A 17,201-nucleotide genomic window follows, 5' to 3' on the forward strand; every position below is an offset into this window, starting at 1 on the left:
AATGCTCCATTCAGTGGCGAATTTAGAAATTTGGGGGTCCAAGGTGAACACAGACATGGGGCCCCCTTAATCTCTCCCCTCTTCTGACATGAGTTATTTTCCCTTTTTATTAGTCCTCCTCTCTTTTCCTGTCTTTCTCTCCCTTTGAGCGCTTTCAATATTTGCTCTGCTTTCTTCTTCCTGTCAGTGCTCCTGTGCCTTTGTTATTTTTCTACTTTCCATTTTGATCTATGTTTTCCTCCCTTTAAACATTTTCCATTGTCTTTCCTTTCATTTCGATGTTTACATAGAAAAATGACGTCACTTTCAGAAGTGAAGATAAAAGCTTTTTTGAAGCAAGCTGCTTCTTTCTTTTATTGGAGCCACTAGGATAACTCCATTTCATACTTAATGTTTTGACTACCGCTTCGAGTTTGTTACGAACGCTCCCACCTCTCTTCTTCTTCTGCTTTCTCTTCTTCTTATTTGTGGTCTTATGGCACTTGGCAAACAACAATTTGGTGCATTACTGCCACCAACTGGATTGGAGTGGAATGAATACCAATCACTTCCTGTTTGTGCATGGAGTCTTAAAGGAATGGTCCATTGTGGCATTAACAGAGGGGTGCCGGCGGTCAGGGCTAGGGGGCCCCCCGGCACAAGGGGCCCCGGGCTACCGCCGACCTATGCCTACTAGTAAAACCGCCACTGGCTCCATTGACCCGTAGTCTGCAGAGCTGCAACAAACAGGATTAACCCTCTCAGGCTCAAAATAAGTTTTGATAAAAGGACGAACAACTAGGTCCTTCAGGGGTGCTTCTGAGTTAAAAAACTCATGAAATACATACGTGGAGTAAGCAGGTAGGTAGGTTTTAAATGTTGCAAATCTGCAACGCCTGCCTCCAGAGGGTAAACCCTCAAATTTGCAATGTTAAAACCTACCTACCTGGTTTCTCCACTAATGTATTTCATGAGCATTTTTAACTCAAAAATACCCCTGAAGGACTTAGTCGTTCGTCCTTTTATCAAAACTTAATTTGAGCCTGAGAGGATTAAAAAAAAGCCAAGGTTGAACTTCAACTCAAGCATGGCAAAGTCTGAAAACAAAATGACTGAGTTAGGCACTCCCATTTGGCTTGTTATAACACACAAAAAACAGAAAAGAAACTCCCTCTACGGTTAGTTTATTCCACAGGAAAGAGTGTCAGATATCATACGTGTCACTGGCATGTAGGAACGTCTACGATCGTTAAACGGAGTGGTGTGTTGACACGGCTGGTGTGTGAATGTGGGCGTGTACAACTGAACTGCGTGTGAACTCAAACATTTAGATGACACCAATAACAGGGAGGTATGCCAAGACAACACAACACAGCAAAATCTCAGTGTACAGTACTTTTTAAATATTTTCCTAATGCTCGATCATTTATTTTGAGAGGATCAGGAGTTTTAATGATAATCAGAAGATTTGCTTCCTTCCTATGAAATGAAACCTGTGACTAGTAGGCTAAAGAGAAGTTTCACGCACATGTCTTTTTTGTAATAATGTTAAATTAAATAATTAATTAATTAATTCAAAAGGGAAATTTAGGTTCCTCACTACTGGTCACACCTAATTTTATGTCCTTTAAATGCATGCAGTTCTTCCACTCAGCGTGTACACAGATGACTTGTAATGTTGACTGAGAGAAAGATAGAGATTATGAAATTACAGTAGTGAGTATTTGGATGCAAATACAAATCTGTATTCTTCAATGTGAATAGGATCATGTCTGGCATGCATTGTTAATTAAATGATTAAATAGATTGGTATCTGTGTAGTGCCTGTTTGTTTAATTTGTACCTTTTTTAAACATATTCAACCAGTAAATCATCAAATTATTGCTTCATTTTGTGTTTGTACCATTTGTGAGAAGAGTGTGACATCACTGTCTGTCAGTTTGTCTAAGATAAAATCAGCAGAATTTTTTAAATCCTAAATTCTTAAAAAAAACTAATTTTCAAAAATGGAATTTCCTGTAATCTTTTTAAACTGGTGTTGATCATTAGTCCTCCAGACTTTCTAAAGGCCTTTCAAAGTTGCAGTTTGGCTCATTTTATATCCCTGTACTTGAGTTTGACAAAATATTAGGAAAAAAAAGTGGAGAACATAAAATTTGGCATGCTTGATTTTCAACAGCAAATAAACATATCTGAAAAATATTTCTTGACTATGTCAAAATATTCCATAAAAATCCTAGAAAAACATCCTTCAGGAGAAGAAGTTTACAACTTTGGAAATTATGGTAAATTATGATACTTGGGTATCAAAATGTGTTATCTTTGCTTCTATTAACAGATTCAGCAGTAGAAGCAACAACAAATTTGGTCTGTTGCAGTTTGCTCGTAACAAAATATCCAAAGATTCAATTTAGATCTGGTTCTATTGGTTTTGTTACGTGTGGATAGAACAGTGGTTCATTATTTGAGTTTAGGAGCCTTTTTATTTGCAGCTAGGTCACCTAACTAACGGAAACCTGAATTGGTGAGGTAGGACAGAAATAATCATAAAAAAAAATCATCTGAAGTCCAAAAATATATATATACTACTTTGAAACACTTAGAAGTACAAAGAATTGCAATACTATATAGACTGGAATTGCTTCATTGCAAAAATAACATCACTAACAAAACACAATTAGTACGTGTAAACATTACACGTAGCAAGTACTGTACACAGCCAGTACTTTAAACTTTTGGGCTGTAGCACAATTCCTGAGCCTTGGGGTCAGGTACAGATGTGTTGAGGTTAACAATGAGGGATCTGATATTATCTAGCTGAATAGGGAACATGTGAGGGGTTATTCAGTCCTTTAGGTTTGATTTATGACTGTCTGAAGAAACTGGTATTCTTTCATCCCCATCACTTTAATGGCAGCAAGAACCAGACAAGCTCAGTTATCTGCAGTGAGGTTGTCCTTGCTGCTGACTAGACTCTGAAGTTCAGTCTGATCTCACACTAAATTGACTTTAGTGTAGATATGGAAACAGCATTACCATAGAATTTACAGGTGAACGTTTTTGTCCAGGTGAACATATTTATAAAAACGGGCCCGACTGAACGATGGATCATCCATCCCTCCATCAATTCATCAATCCATTATCTTCTACTAATTCAGGGTCGGGTCGTGGGGGCAGTAGCCTAAGCAGGGAGGCTTAGACTTCCCTCTCCCCAGCCACTTGGGCCAGTTCCTCTGGGGCATTCCTTGGGCAGCCCAGAAACATAGTCCCTCCAGTGTGTCCTGGATCTACATTTAGGCCTCCTCCCAGTTGGACGTGCCCAGAAAACCTCTCCAGGGAGGCGTCCTGGAAGTATCCTAACCAGATGCCCGAGCCACTTCAACTGGCTCTTTTTCTTTTGGAGGAGCAGCGGATCTACTCCGAACCCCTCCCGGAAGGCAACGTATTCTTCTCTTATGCTAAGGGAGAACCCAGCCACCCTGCAGAGAAAAAACTCATTTTGGCCATTGTATTCACAATCTCATTCTTTCAGTCACTACCCAAAGCTCGTGACCATAGGTGAGGGTTAGAATGTAGATCAACCAGTAAATCGAGACCTTTGCCTTCCAGCTCAGCTCTCTCTTCACCACAACAGAAAGAACAGCAATCACTGCAAATACAGCACCAATCCGCCTATTGATCTTCACTCCATCTTTCCCTCACTAGTGAACAAGGCCCCAAAATACTTCAACTCCTCCACTTGGTGCAGGACCTCATTCCTGACCTGGAGAAGGCATTCTACCCTTTCTTGACTCAAGAACATGGTCTCGGGTTTAGAGGAGCTGATTCTCATCCCAGCTACTTCACACTCAACTGCAAATCTCTCCAGTGAGAGCCAAAGATAACACTCTGATGAAGCCAATAGGACCACATCATCTGCAAAAAGCAGAGACTTGATCCTAAGGCCACAAAACAGATCTCCTCAACACTTTGTCCATAAAACTTATGAAAAGAATTGGTGACAAAGGGCAACTTGGCAAAGTCCAACCGTCACTGAGAATGAGCCAGACTTATTGCCGGCAATGTGGACCAAGCTCTGGCACTGGTCATACAGGGATCTAAGTATATACCATTTATTGCAGTACAGAAATACTGAACAGTTGCACAACTTAGAAAATTGCTCATGACGGTTCGTTTAACACCGCCTGCTGCCGTGACGGCCCAAATTGCCGACGTGATGGCCCACACTGCGATCGAAACACTCGCCTGAAAATTCCAGACCCATACCGGAAAACACTGGTCTAAAAATAACCAGACCGGACCGTTCCAGACCTGGAGATGGAAAAGAGCTATAGCAGTGAGTTTCAGAAGGCCTGGTACCCCATACTCCCGAAGAACCCCTGAAAGGACCTCTCGAGGGATGCGATTGAACGCCTTCTCCAAATCCACAAAAAACATGTAGATTAGTTGGGCGAACTCCCAAACACCCTCCATGACCCCCCTAAGAGTATAAAGCTGGTGTAGTGTTTCACGGCTAGGATGAAAACCGCATTGCTCCTCCTGAATCTGAGGTTTAACTAATCAACGGACCCTCCTCTCCAGAACCCCTGAATTAACTTTACAAGGAAGGCTCAGTGTTTTCCCCTGTAGTTTTAACACACCCTGTGGTCCCCCTTTATAAATAGGGGGACCACCACCCAAGTCAGACAATCTAGTGAAACTGCCCCTGATATCCACGTGGAACTGCAGACCCACATCAACCAACCCAGCCCTACAACATCCAGAGCCTTAAAGATCTCTGGGCGGATCTCATCCACCCCTGGGGCCTTGCCATCAAAGAGCTGTTTAACCACCTCAGTGACCTTAGCACCAGAGATTGTCGAGTCCAACCCAAAGTCCTCAGACTCCACTTCCTCACTGAAAGACGTGCCAGTGGGATTGAGGAGGTCTTGGAAGTGCTCCACCCACTGATCCATAACATCCCAAATCAAGGTCAGCAGCACACCGTCACCACTAACAGTGTTGATAGCGCACTGTTTTCTCTTCCTGAGGCACCGGATGGTGGACCAGAATCTCCTCGAAGCCGTATGGAAGTCTGACTCCATGGTCTCTCCAAACCTCTCCCATGCCCAGGTTTTTGCCTCTGCGACCACCTGAACCACATTCTGCTTGTACTGCCAGTACCAATCAGCTGTCTCTGCAGTCCCACACACACAAAAAACCTGATAGGACTCTTTCTTCCCTCACCTAAGCATCCCTAACCACCGGTGTCCACGGACATGTTCGAGGGACAGGCACAGATTACCCTGTGGCCGCAGCTCTGATCAGCTGCATCAACAATGGAGGAATTTAACATAGTCCGATTAGACTTTATGTCCCCCACCTCACTTTGAATGTTTTGGAAGTTCTGTTGGAGGTGGAATTGAAGCTCCTTCTGACAGGAGACTCTGCTAGACTTTCCCAGGAGACCCAGACAATACGTTTGGGCCTGCCAGGATCCGATTCACATCAGGAGGGGCATTCCTCCCAACTACACCCCTTCAGGTTGTCATGTTGGGGTTTAGTTTTTTGACCCATGACATGTAGAATCACTCGAGGGCAGAGGTAGTAAGTTATTTATTCTGTTTGGTGGAGGTGAAGATGAAGGTCGGTGGTCGAGAGCGTCCAATAGCGTTCTATAGCAGAGATAATAATGGGTAATTGTAGACAGACAGGGAATTGAACAAGGTGAGAGGAGGCTTACGGTTTCCAGAATGTTTGTGGAGCGTTGAGAGGAAGGCGAGTCGGGTCTGGCTGAGCGAGATGTAATGAGGGCAGAGGGGAAGGCTAGGAGCTGAGCACCAGAAGTCCAAGAGTCAGGTGAGCGTAGGAGAGCAGGCAGTCAGGGTGAGCGGCGTGGCAGGCAGGCAGAGAGATCCGGGAGTTCTTTCTTCTTAAATGGACAGCAGTCAGATGAACGTCAGATCCCAGTGCAGTGTAAAACTGACGTGATGGGATATCCGCTGATGCGGCACCGAACCAGCTCATTTAACCACACCTAAACCTTAATGTTTCACTATTTATAACCTTCCCCTCTCCCTCATCCTAACCTTAACCCTCTTGCTACCTAAAATGTTACTCTCACTGTGATCAAGCGTTTGTTTCCCATGCCTTCTGACTGTGAATTTTCGTATTTGCTGCCCAAGGGGAACGTTAGAACATACCATCTGGTGAGGGGGAGGTTACAAATACCCTCTACTTTTAACCTCCACCGTGGTAGTTGAAACCTCCCCCTCGCGTTGCCTCGGTCCAAACCCGACCAATGACGAGGTGGCTCCCGCCGTTCACTTCACAGAGCCGGCTTTTAGAGTGACCGACACATCACTAACGTGTTCGCTAGCAAGATGGTTAAGGTTAGGATAGGGGTGAGGGGAAGGTTAAATAAGAGGATAAGGTTAGGGTAAGGTACAATGAGCTTGTTTGGTGCCCAGGCTGCGGACATCCCATTGCGTCGGTGTAATGCTGCAATGGGATGCAACGGTAGCGGATATCCCATCACGTCAGTGTAACGCTGCATTGGGATCTGCAGACAGAAAAGGGAAAAACCCATTTTCGCACATAAGTAACGAAAAAGGGCACTTTTGGCATCAGGGGTCTGAGGCGGAGGGTGGCTGACCAAGCGTTTCTTTTTGGCGCGCTGGGAGTGAGAATGTGTAGAGCCTTAGCAAGCAAAACAGGAGGTAACAGGCTAGAGACAGGTTTAGAGCAGGCGAGATGCTACCCAATACTGGGTAATCACCCGGCGCTGGTGAGTTGTCACGCCACTCCTTAAATCCCCTGACCTCTGATGAGTAGATCCGCAGCAGCTGCTCTCTGGGACACGCCCACCTGCAAACAGGAAAACTCAGACAGATGGAGGTTAGCTCAGCACAGCCCATGACACAGGTCTGACTACCATTGCCCACATGAGTTTTAAACTCCCTCAGCAGAACGAGGGAGTCACCGGAAGGAACGCTCTCCAGCACCTCCTCAATTACTTTAAAGAGGGTGGGTAATCTGACCTGCAGTCTGGTGCATAAGCACAAACTACAGTCAGGACCTGTTCCCCCACATGTAGGCAGAGGGAGGCTACCCTCTAATTCTCTGGGGTAAACCCCAATGTACAGGTACTTAGATGGAGGGGGCAACCAGTATGCCCTCTCCTGTTCTGCACCTCTCAGTGGGGGCAACTCCAGAGAGGTAAAGTGTCAACCCCTCTCAAGGAAACTGGTTCATTTCAATTCAATTGAAGTTTATTTATATAGCGCCAAATCACAACAAGAGTCGTCGCAAGGCCCTTCACATAGTAAACATTCCAATACAGGTCAATTAATTAAGCCAATCAGAAAAACGTTTCCTATATAAGGAACCCAGCAAATTGCATCAAGTCACTGACTGGTGTCAGTGACTTTACAGCAATCCTCATACTAAGCAAGCATTTAGCGACAGTGGAGAGAAACAGGAAGAAACCTCCAGGGGATCCTGGCTCAGTATAAGCAGCCATCCGCCACAACTCACTGGGGATTGAGAAGACAGAGCAGAAACATGCATACATACACCAGCCCACCCACATACAAACACACATCCACACACACAATATATATACCAAGTAACATTTCTATGGTCACATTGTGATTTCTTAGTAAATATTCTATTTGGTGAGAGATAAACTTTATTGTATTTATAGCGAATCTATAATTAAACGGGTAAACTATTAGTAGCACATCCAACGTCAAAGAAAGTAAAATGTTATTATCAGGAGAGGGAGAATGCTTAAATCAGGGCTATTCAAATCCGGGCCTCAAGGGCCGTATTCAGCAGATTTTAGTGGTTTCTCTGGTCCAACACTTGATTCAGTGGACGAATCACCTGCAGCAGCTCACCAGGCTCTGCAGAAGCCTGCTAATCAGCTGCTGATTGAAATCAGGTGTGTTGAAGCAGGGTTAAAAGCAAAATGTGCTGAATACCGGCCCTTGAGGCCCGGAATCGAATAGCCCTGGTTTAAATGGTTAGCAACAGTGTTCAAGCCGATGGCTCCCTCCATGAGGCCACCATTGCTCAGCAGAACATCATTGTAGCTTCTTCTGGGGAGAAAAACGAGAAAAAAGAAAGTTAACAGCTGAAATACTGTAGCAGGAAAAATTACAGTTAAAGAGCACATTGTAGAAGAAAGTAGTCGAGTGTGGAAAGTGGTCGGTATGTTCTCCAGCAGTCTAAGCCTATAGCAGCATAACTACAGAGATGACTCTGGATAACCTAGCCTTTTAGATGGAGGCATGTTGGAGGCAGGGCAAGGGAGAGTCGTCTTTACCTACTGTACACTCCACCTCCCTCTACTCCCCCACTTGTCCAGATCTAGGCTAACATCAGATTTTAACCATAGGCCCTATCAAATAAAAATGTTTTAAGTCTAGTCTTAAAAGTAGACAAGGTGTCTGCCTCACGGACTAAAGCTGGGAGCTGGTTCCACAAGAGAGGAGTCTGATAACTAAAAGATCTGCCTCCCATCCTAATTTTAGATATTCTGGGAACCATCAGTAAACCTGCAGTCTGAGAGGGAAGTGCTCGGTTAGGAACGTATGGAACAATCAGGTCGCTGATGTATGATGGAGCTTGATTATTTAGAGCTTTATATGTGAGAAGAAGGATCTTAAAATCTATTCTGAATTTAACAGGTAGCCAATGTAGGGAAGCTAAGACAGGAGAGATATGATCTCTCTTTTTAATTCTCATCAGAACTCTAGCTGCAGCATTTTGGACAAGCTGAAGACTTTTAACTACATTCTGTGGACTTCTTGAGAGTAATGAGTTACAGTAATCCAGTCTTAATGTAATAAATGCATGAACTAGTTTTTCAGCATCACTCCTGGAAAGGATGTTTCTAATCTTAGCAATATTCCGAAGGTGGAAAAAGGAAATCCTACAAACCTGTTTAATGTGGGATTTGAATGACATGTCCTGGTCGAAGATAACACCAAGGTACCTTACTTTGTTCTTGGAGATTAATTTAATGCCATTCAGGTCAGGTGATTGACTAAGAAAATTCATTTTCTGAATTTCAGGTCGAAAGATGAGAACTTCAATCTTGTCTTGATTTAAAAGCAGAAAGTTTTGAGTAATCCAATTTTTATATCTTCAAGACAAGCCTGTAATCTACCTAACCGATTAAGTTCATCAGGGTTAATGGTTCTGAAGCCAGAACCATTTGTCGAGGTGAGTCTGATTATATCTGGCTGGAACCTCTCAACCTCACACACCAACTCAGGCTCCTTCCCCACCAGAGAGGTGACATTCCACGTGCCAAGAGACAGCTTCTGTAGCCAAGGAGCAGACCACCAAGGTCCCTGGCTTTAGCTATAACCATCGACATAAATATACTGGACATCTCCTTTCCACAGGCTCCAATATCACGTTTTTGAGGCCAAATGGGAGGTGGCCACCACCGCCATTTTGACCGTGTCACAGGTTCCGTCAAGCCCAGACAATTCCAAAAAAGGGAAGAGAGGAGGAGCTAAGGGTGGGGCTGTAAGGCTGGGATCACCTGACACCCGGTCGAACTAGCTACAAGCTATCCTGAAGCTAACCCTGGCTAACCCAGAGCTAACGCGGAGGTGGGAGCTAAGCTAACGGAGGTAGCCACCTAGCTACAACCGGAGTTAACTGTGCACAGCACCAGAGCTTCTGAGTCAGAGATACCCAGAGCTTCTGAGTCAGAGATACGCCGGGCTGACCGCTGGGTAAAACCGGGTGGAACACAGAGGTCTCCGAGACCTCCACAAGCCGGCAGCCGCACAGCAGACACGCGCCGCTGCGATCTGAGATGCGCAGAGCTGCCGCTGGGGAGAACCGTATGGAAAGGTTTCCATCCCAGAGCTCCACAAGCCGTCAGCTCACCGCATCAGACAGAAGCCGCGATCAGACAGAGATGAGCCGAGCTGCGGGGAGAAACAGCCGGCATTCCACGCATCAAACAGAAGCCGCGATCAGACAGAGATGCGCCGGGCTGCGGGAAGGGGAGAACCAGGTGGAAAACACCGGTCTCCCGAGAGCTCCACAAGCCGATAGTCGTAACCCAGCTCCACCAACGTGTTATATTTCAACCCATTTTCTAAAATGCAACATTGTGTTAAATGCACTGATTTTACCCTATTACATTTAAATTTCATGGTTAAACAGTACATGTTAAAATCTAAGCTCAGCTCGGCAGTGACCTAAAATACATAAATATAATTTTACTTACGGAAAAAAATGAAGTGGAGACTCCTTGGACGCTCTGTTAGTGCAATTAATGCCACAGCAAGTCATTTTGTTCATCAATTCCACAAAAAATATCCAAAAAAGAATACACAGACACAGAGACTCAAAATGCCGGAACAGTTTCCAGGCCAGACCGAGGCTCTACTGAGGCCTTTCCACGGAGCTAGCTCTGTGGTCACGTGGGTCTGAGGCGGTGGTCACGTGTGTCGGATGCTCATTAATTAAACAGAATTTTAGGCTTTTAATACACTTAAACAGAAGAGTGAGAAAAAAATTCACCCCCTCAGAGTTTTCATGAGTGTAAACTAGATAATTTAAACAAAAAACATATTCTGGTACCAGGCTGTAAACGTGTTTATTTCTGCTGTGAAATTGGTATTTTTAACATGGATTCAATGAGGATTTGCTCGCTTCTGACACCAGCCTCTAGCGGATGAGGGTGGGACTGCAATTTATTTCATTTCTGGGTTTGCCTCAAATTTAGAGCTGCATTGTGGGGGCTTGGCTATAACCCATCACACATTGTATCCAACCTCTTTGGCTCCTCCCACGGGTGGGTGATGAGCCCATGGGAAGGGAGACCCACGTATACTATTCAGGCTGAGCCGGGCACTGGACGTTCACCAACGTGCCCCACCTCCAGGCCTGGCTCCAAAGATGAGACCCGGTGACCTGCATGTGAAGAATGTTTCTCATCATAAGGGGTCTTTGGGCTGCATGGACCATGATCCAAATTAAGATTGTGGTCATTTTACTGCTGTAGACATTTCTGTAGTTCCTCGATTTAAGTTGATAGGACTTATGATCAAAGATTACAAGAGAGTCTGACTACTATAGGAAGTAAACATTAAAGGGTTATTTGAAGATTCTTGCAGATATGTGCCTCCATGTGTTGAGACTGGAGGGGAAGTTGCAGCTTTTCTTGTTTGACTTCAGGCAAACACATCTGCTCCAAAAGAAAACCTGATAAATCTAATTTCAGAAGTATACAGCCTGACAATTAAGTAAACAAGCAGTGCGTATTGTTTATTTTTATTTTCACATTACCCCTCTATTCCATCTCCTGATAAAATAAAATAGGTCACAACAGCCTGTTTATAGGTTTTATTGTGTGTGCCCCGACAGAAGACAAGAGAACTTGGACTTCCAGTCTGTATACGGCTGTCTGCGTGCGTGCGTGCGTGCGTGCGTGCGTGTGTGTGTGTGTGTGTGTGTGTGTGTGTGTGTGTGTGTGTGTGTGTGTGTGTGTGTGTGTGGAGAGTGGGGCGGGGAAGCGGGGCCGCAGTGCTGAGCACGTGGACGGGAACATTCTGTACTGAAATTACGCACGTGTCCTCTCTCATTCGCTGTTCCTCTCTTTCTCTCCCCCTCTCTGTTAAATCATAAGCACGCGCCTAAAACTCGAAAACAACCTTATCTTTGCTTCGCTCGTGTCAACACGGCGATATGACCCAGAAGCGGCGCGCGCTGCTGAACTCTTGCACTTTCTGAGAGACGGCGGAGAGAGGGGAGCGTAGACTGCGGCAACAGCAGCGCCTCCTCTTCCTCTGAAATGTTTACAGCTCCGCTTGTGGAGGAGCAGGGGGTGACTGCGGGGTGTGGAGTCCCGAACAACTCCCCGGTTTCAACAGATTTCATTCCTGGAAATGTTGGGGTTCTGCCACTGAAAAGTGGAACGAGGGGTGGGGAGGCGTGAGTTCTAGGGATGATCCTGGGAACGAGCGAAAGGTACCTGCAGTGTTTCTATGGTGCATAAACATGGGACTTTGTGTAATTCCCTATTCCACGTTTACAGTTTTCTATCAACCCCAGACATGACACAGAATTCCTCTAGGTGTGAATTAATGGGTTTGCAATGCAAACAAAACAATTATTTGGGAAGCGTGTGCACCCTAACCCTAACCCTGGATCAACACAACAAATGCACACAATACATACCAACTAACTAGTTTTTCCATGAATCATGAGCTATTAAAAAGCAGAAAAACACATGTGTAGGGTAATTATCTTATAAAAACAGCAGGATTGTAGTTCATGCCAAAGTTAAATGATCTCCAAAACAAATAAACAGGATTGGCCCTATAAACAACAATTAACCTGCCTATTTTTTTTTCTTATTAAGTTTCACATTGGATACAAAGCTTGCCAAAAGCACATGTTGTTTTCATCCAGGACATGTTTTTTAAGTTAAAATATCATATTTTGTAACAAGAAAGGGGACAGATTACTCAATCCTTGCTCCCTAACGCTGAGTAGGATTTTCTAGGAACTCGGTCACGCAGGAACCACCCTCTGCACTGTCAGTACTCTCTGCTAATTCTGGAAGGTGGGAGGGCAAGGGGGTGTGAGGGTCTGGGGTGGTGGCTTATATGTGGACTGCCTGTGTTACATTTTGTCCAGAACACTGTATTCCACTTCTTTATTTTCTCAAACAGAAGCATAACGAGTTTTCATTTGGAGTGAAGAGTTCAAATGTAGCTTCAGGCAGAGTTGAGGGTTGTGCTAATTTAGGATCAGGTTGTGAAACTGGGACAAATTATAGAACACAGTGTTTGAGTTATTTGAATCAACAAGGAAATGTCTCTCATGTCACACATTATTGTATTTTGAATTTATTTTTACAAAAAATTTAAGAATAATTATATATTTTTGTGGGTATGAAATGACAAAGTAGTCTGTAATCGGAACTTCTCCAGAATAACTGGATTAGTGCTACAGGACAATATTTATTCCCACGTGTTATTAGTTTGTCATCCAGCAGCAGCGACATGGGAGAACTAAATGTCAACCTAAAATAAGAATAAATAAACTAAAATTATTAATAAACATCAAAATTTGAACTGTAGTAAACACATCAACTGTAGGACATCTTTAAAATAATAGTACAGATATTCTGATGTGTATTTTGTGCAGACAGCTGACTGAACCACACAACAGTTCAGTGAAATAAAAAAATGTTCCAGACAGAAAAAGTTTGCAATTATAGGGCGATATCTGCCAGGTGCATAATAATGTTATTTAAATGATAATGTTGATTAAATCATGATTCCATCTAATCTGTTTTCCTGCGTATATTGTGTTTAGACAGGAAAATGGAATCCATAATAAAGGCATACATGCTTTAACTATTCTTTGAGTTTTTTCCCCATTTATTAAAGATGATCAAATTATAAATTACCCAAAAAATATGACCTGATATATAAAAAATGTATTAACATATCAATTACATTGCTAATCCTATATTTCCCAGCCATAATTAGTCCATAAATGCAGCATAACCCTAGTCCCGCCCATCAATCGCCAACCATTGCCTCTGATTGGTTCAATTTCTCATCACTCACTGCATTGACGACACTTTTCCAAAAGGCGAGTCACGTTACCCCTCAGCCAATCACAGTTCCGTTATATTGTGGCACCGTGGGATTCCGCGAAATTGTTTCTTGGATTTGAGAGAACGGCTGCTCCCTGTGAAATAGGACAAGTTGATGCACAAGTGGGAGTTGACTGAGAGGCGGAACACGCGCTCGGTACAAAAGTTCTTTGGTGTTTTATTTTGTTTCAGACGAAGGGGAAGCAGTCGGGTAATAGTTTATAGTTCCTTGAGGCGGTCTTTATTTATCCGCCCAGCATCCTCAAGAAGAAATCGCGCAGACTTTGCGGTACATTTCCACCGAGGACAGAACGTCTTGTTACTTGGAGCTCTGAAATCCGAGTTTTGGATTATTTTTATACACTTTTTTTAATTAAAGCCTACATCTACTCCAATGATGTCGGGGCAGTTTGGCGTGTCTGCAGACTGCGTCCCCAGACGTCCTTCGGTGAGGACAGAAGACGTATTCAAAGAGGACCAAGAAAACGGGACTCTACTGATGGTGGCGATGATTTTGCTGGACCTGAGGAAATGTGGTTCCGACGCTCTCGGCGCCGGCGAAGCGGAAAGGCAGGACAAGGAGGAGCGGGGCGGCTGCATGGAGTCCGAGGACAGCCGGGCTTCGCCGGTCCTCAAGCCGCAGCAGGCCCGGAGCAGCAAGTTGCCGGGAGGGAGACAAGGCTCGCCCGAGAAGCGGCACTGCTGCCCGTTCGCTGGCTGTGGGAAGATGTACGGAAAGTCGTCCCACCTGAAAGCTCACCTCAGGGTCCATACCGGTGAGTGGAGCCCCCAGCCGGGTGCTGCTGCTGGGGGTGTGGGGGGCACGCCTACATGCTCGGCTCTGTTGACAACAGTGGAACCGCGCTGCGTCATTATTATTTAATTTCAGTAGACGGTTATAATGATGTAATTAGAAAGTCACGCGCTAATAACACACATAAACTACTTGTGATTAGCTGTAGCTGATCGTTACAGGAAAAGGTGGTCCACCTGCGTGTGTGTCACGAGCTGGGGGTCACGAGAGCAGGTGCGAGATAAAGCCGGCGTAATGAGCCTCGCGGTAGTGGCGGTTTCTTGCGGGAACACAATGTTCCTCCGTCCATCCGTGATGCGTGGCAGACCGCTGGGCTGTTGAGTCATCGGATACTGCTCACGTTACTGTTTACTCGCTGCTTATTGTTTAAAAACAGTGTTTCAGCTGTTTTAACGTCATTTGTCAAGACATGGGCTCATAATTGATAGAGCCAGGTCACTGCGACACAGTTGTCTCCACATGTACTTGTCCGGAGATAACCCACCCTGCACCACTGCTTCCTCATACGTCATCATCTCCACGCGCCCCCCTCCGTCGGGTTGTAAACAAAAGCGGTCAGGCGACACGTGGTGTAGCGGAGCACATGGGGGCGGAGTTGGGGTGTGGCACTCGCTTCTGTCTATTCTAGATGCTCTTGTCCCACGATTTTCAAATGTATTCGAAAGCTGTTCTCAGTAGTCCATTTCTATAAAATGCACTTGTAAACGAACATCTAAACTGTTATTCAAAGCATTGGGCTACAAGAAAACTTCCTTAAGGATCACTAAATAAACATGTTTTTATTTGAAAACTGGCCCGTGCAATTTAAGCAGGTTAAAATCAAAGGAAAAAAATAAAAATAAACAGGCAGAAGAATAATTTAGTGAAACAGATGAAACATGATTACCTGTAGTTATAAAAATGTTAATCTGTCTCCACAGGTGAGCGCCCCTTCAAGTGCACCTGGCCAGACTGCAACAAGAAGTTCTCCCGATCGGACGAGCTGACCCGCCACTATCGCACTCACACAGGCGAGAAGCGCTTCAACTGTCCCATGTGTGAAAAGTGCTTCATGAGGAGCGACCACCTGACGAAGCATGCCCGGCGACACGCAGGCTTCCATCCTAGCATGCTTCAGGGCTCCAGCGCGGCCAAGAGACACTGCAGCTCCATGTCCGTGTCCTCCTCCGATTCTGGGTATCAAAGCCCTTCTGGACTGTGAAACAACTCTAATTCTGTAAAAAATGTACATAAAGATGCAGAATAGAAGCATACACAGTCACACAGGACATGTGTGTATTTGTACATGAATGCCGTCCAGCTTGACCAGCCTGACCACGATTCAGGGATTTTTTTTTTCATGTAACATTACACAACAGCTGACAGGAACATTTTGAAACTGCAGCTCACTGACTTATTCCCTGAGGAAGCGGGTGTTTATGATGTGTTACTCGGGCTCTAATTCATCCTTTTCACTGAAAGAACCTCTTATCTAAGTAGTATTCCTGTACATAAACAGTATTCCTTTTTTAAGCAGCATCACATTTTAGCAGCAAGATTCCTTTCTACAGAATTATTTTCTACTGTCTTCAGAAGTTCTGCAAAGGTAGGGAATGTTATCTATTGTACATATAAGGTTGTAATTACAGTTTTGTACAGTTTTCAGACAGCATGAATGCACCGCAGAGCAGTATTACCATGTAAATATGGACAAACCGGGTGGTTTTACGCAGCGTAACGTAGTGATGTCATTAGAGAGTAATAATAATAGTTATATTACAGAGAGATACAGAGCTTCAATATTTTATTTAACATTTTTGGTCATGGACTTCAGGTATAATCATATTATCTTGTAAATATATGAAAAAAATAAAACTGTTTCCTGTGTTGAAACTGAAATGTTTTCATACGATGATGAACCTGCAAATACATGCACACAAATATTAGCAGCGAGACGATCACACACAAGCTGATCTCACGGGAATTCACACTAATGTTGTTTTGACTTGAATTAGACAACACAACAGGGTAAAGCGGTTTTGTTTTGATCAATGTTAAATCCGTGATCTGTTGTCAGTGGGTGCTTTCTGATGGGATTGTAGCAGAGGGGGATTATTTATTCTCTGGTGAAACAACCACTCGAATGAACGTTTGCCACATGATCCTTTGTGTTGCTTCTCACTATAACGACTGTCTGGAACACCAATGGTGCCGGTTGCTTTAAGCTGAAATTCAAGCTCATTTGTCTGTCTGCTGGTTTTATTCATTTTTTAATTTTTTATTTGTTTTGTTTTCAAAGGGGACTCATCTTTTTTGTGATCCTGCAGTGATTACCACGACCCTATGTGGTGGCATGGAAGCACAACATTGCTCACAGGGAAACATAGCATTTTTAGCACTTTGAGGACTGTTAGCTAGTTTGTAAATGAGCGTGTTTCTGTGTGTTTTCCTTATTACCAATGGGTTGAGAGGTCTGTTTTGTCCACTAACGGAGCCAGCTGTATCGTTTATGTCATTACATATATTTTTTTACTTCAAATGTGTGAAGTAGTTGAAGGACATGGACTGCTTACCTTTGTCAAGTGAAAACCTTTTGTTCAGGGAGGGGGTGTTAAAATAACTGTGATTATTTGCTGGTGCCTTTCATGTTGAAGCACTTCTCCTTCTGATGCTTCTGTAATCAGGGACTGATGATGCAAACTCCATGATATTGCGACACATGTGGCTGTGTAATGATTACTCCTAAAGGTTTTGGCATTAAAATTACTGTTTTTCATACTAAACAAGCATCCGCTCCTCTTGTTT

The 17,201-nt window shown here is 44.1% G+C and overlaps 1 protein-coding gene across 1 annotated transcript; it reads left to right on the plus strand.

Annotated features, from left to right (window-relative positions):
* The first annotated feature begins 13,588 nt into the window (after nucleotides 1-13,588).
* klf9 (Kruppel like factor 9) lies at nucleotides 13,589-17,182 on the plus strand. The gene is made up of 2 exons (XM_015972387.3): nucleotides 13,589-14,379; nucleotides 15,338-17,182. The coding sequence occupies exons 1-2, from the start codon at nucleotides 13,998-14,000 to the stop codon at nucleotides 15,616-15,618; spliced, it is 663 nt and encodes a 220-aa protein (XP_015827873.3). The 5' UTR covers nucleotides 13,589-13,997; the 3' UTR covers nucleotides 15,619-17,182.
* Nucleotides 17,183-17,201: the final 19 nt, after the last annotated feature.

This window comes from Nothobranchius furzeri, chromosome 17 (assembly GCF_043380555.1).
Source record: "Nothobranchius furzeri strain GRZ-AD chromosome 17, NfurGRZ-RIMD1, whole genome shotgun sequence".
In the NCBI taxonomy this organism is placed as follows: domain Eukaryota; kingdom Metazoa; phylum Chordata; class Actinopteri; order Cyprinodontiformes; family Nothobranchiidae; genus Nothobranchius; species Nothobranchius furzeri.

Excerpts from the sequence above, each read along its gene's own strand:
- klf9 (XM_015972387.3), top strand. The coding sequence starts at position 13,998 with ATGATGTCGGGGCAGTTTGGCGTGTCTGCAGACTGCGTCCCCAGACGT. Across the intron at positions 14,380-15,337 it reads TCACCTCAGGGTCCATACCG|GTGAGCGCCCCTTCAAGTGC; the intron begins GTGAGTGGAGCC and ends CTGTCTCCACAG.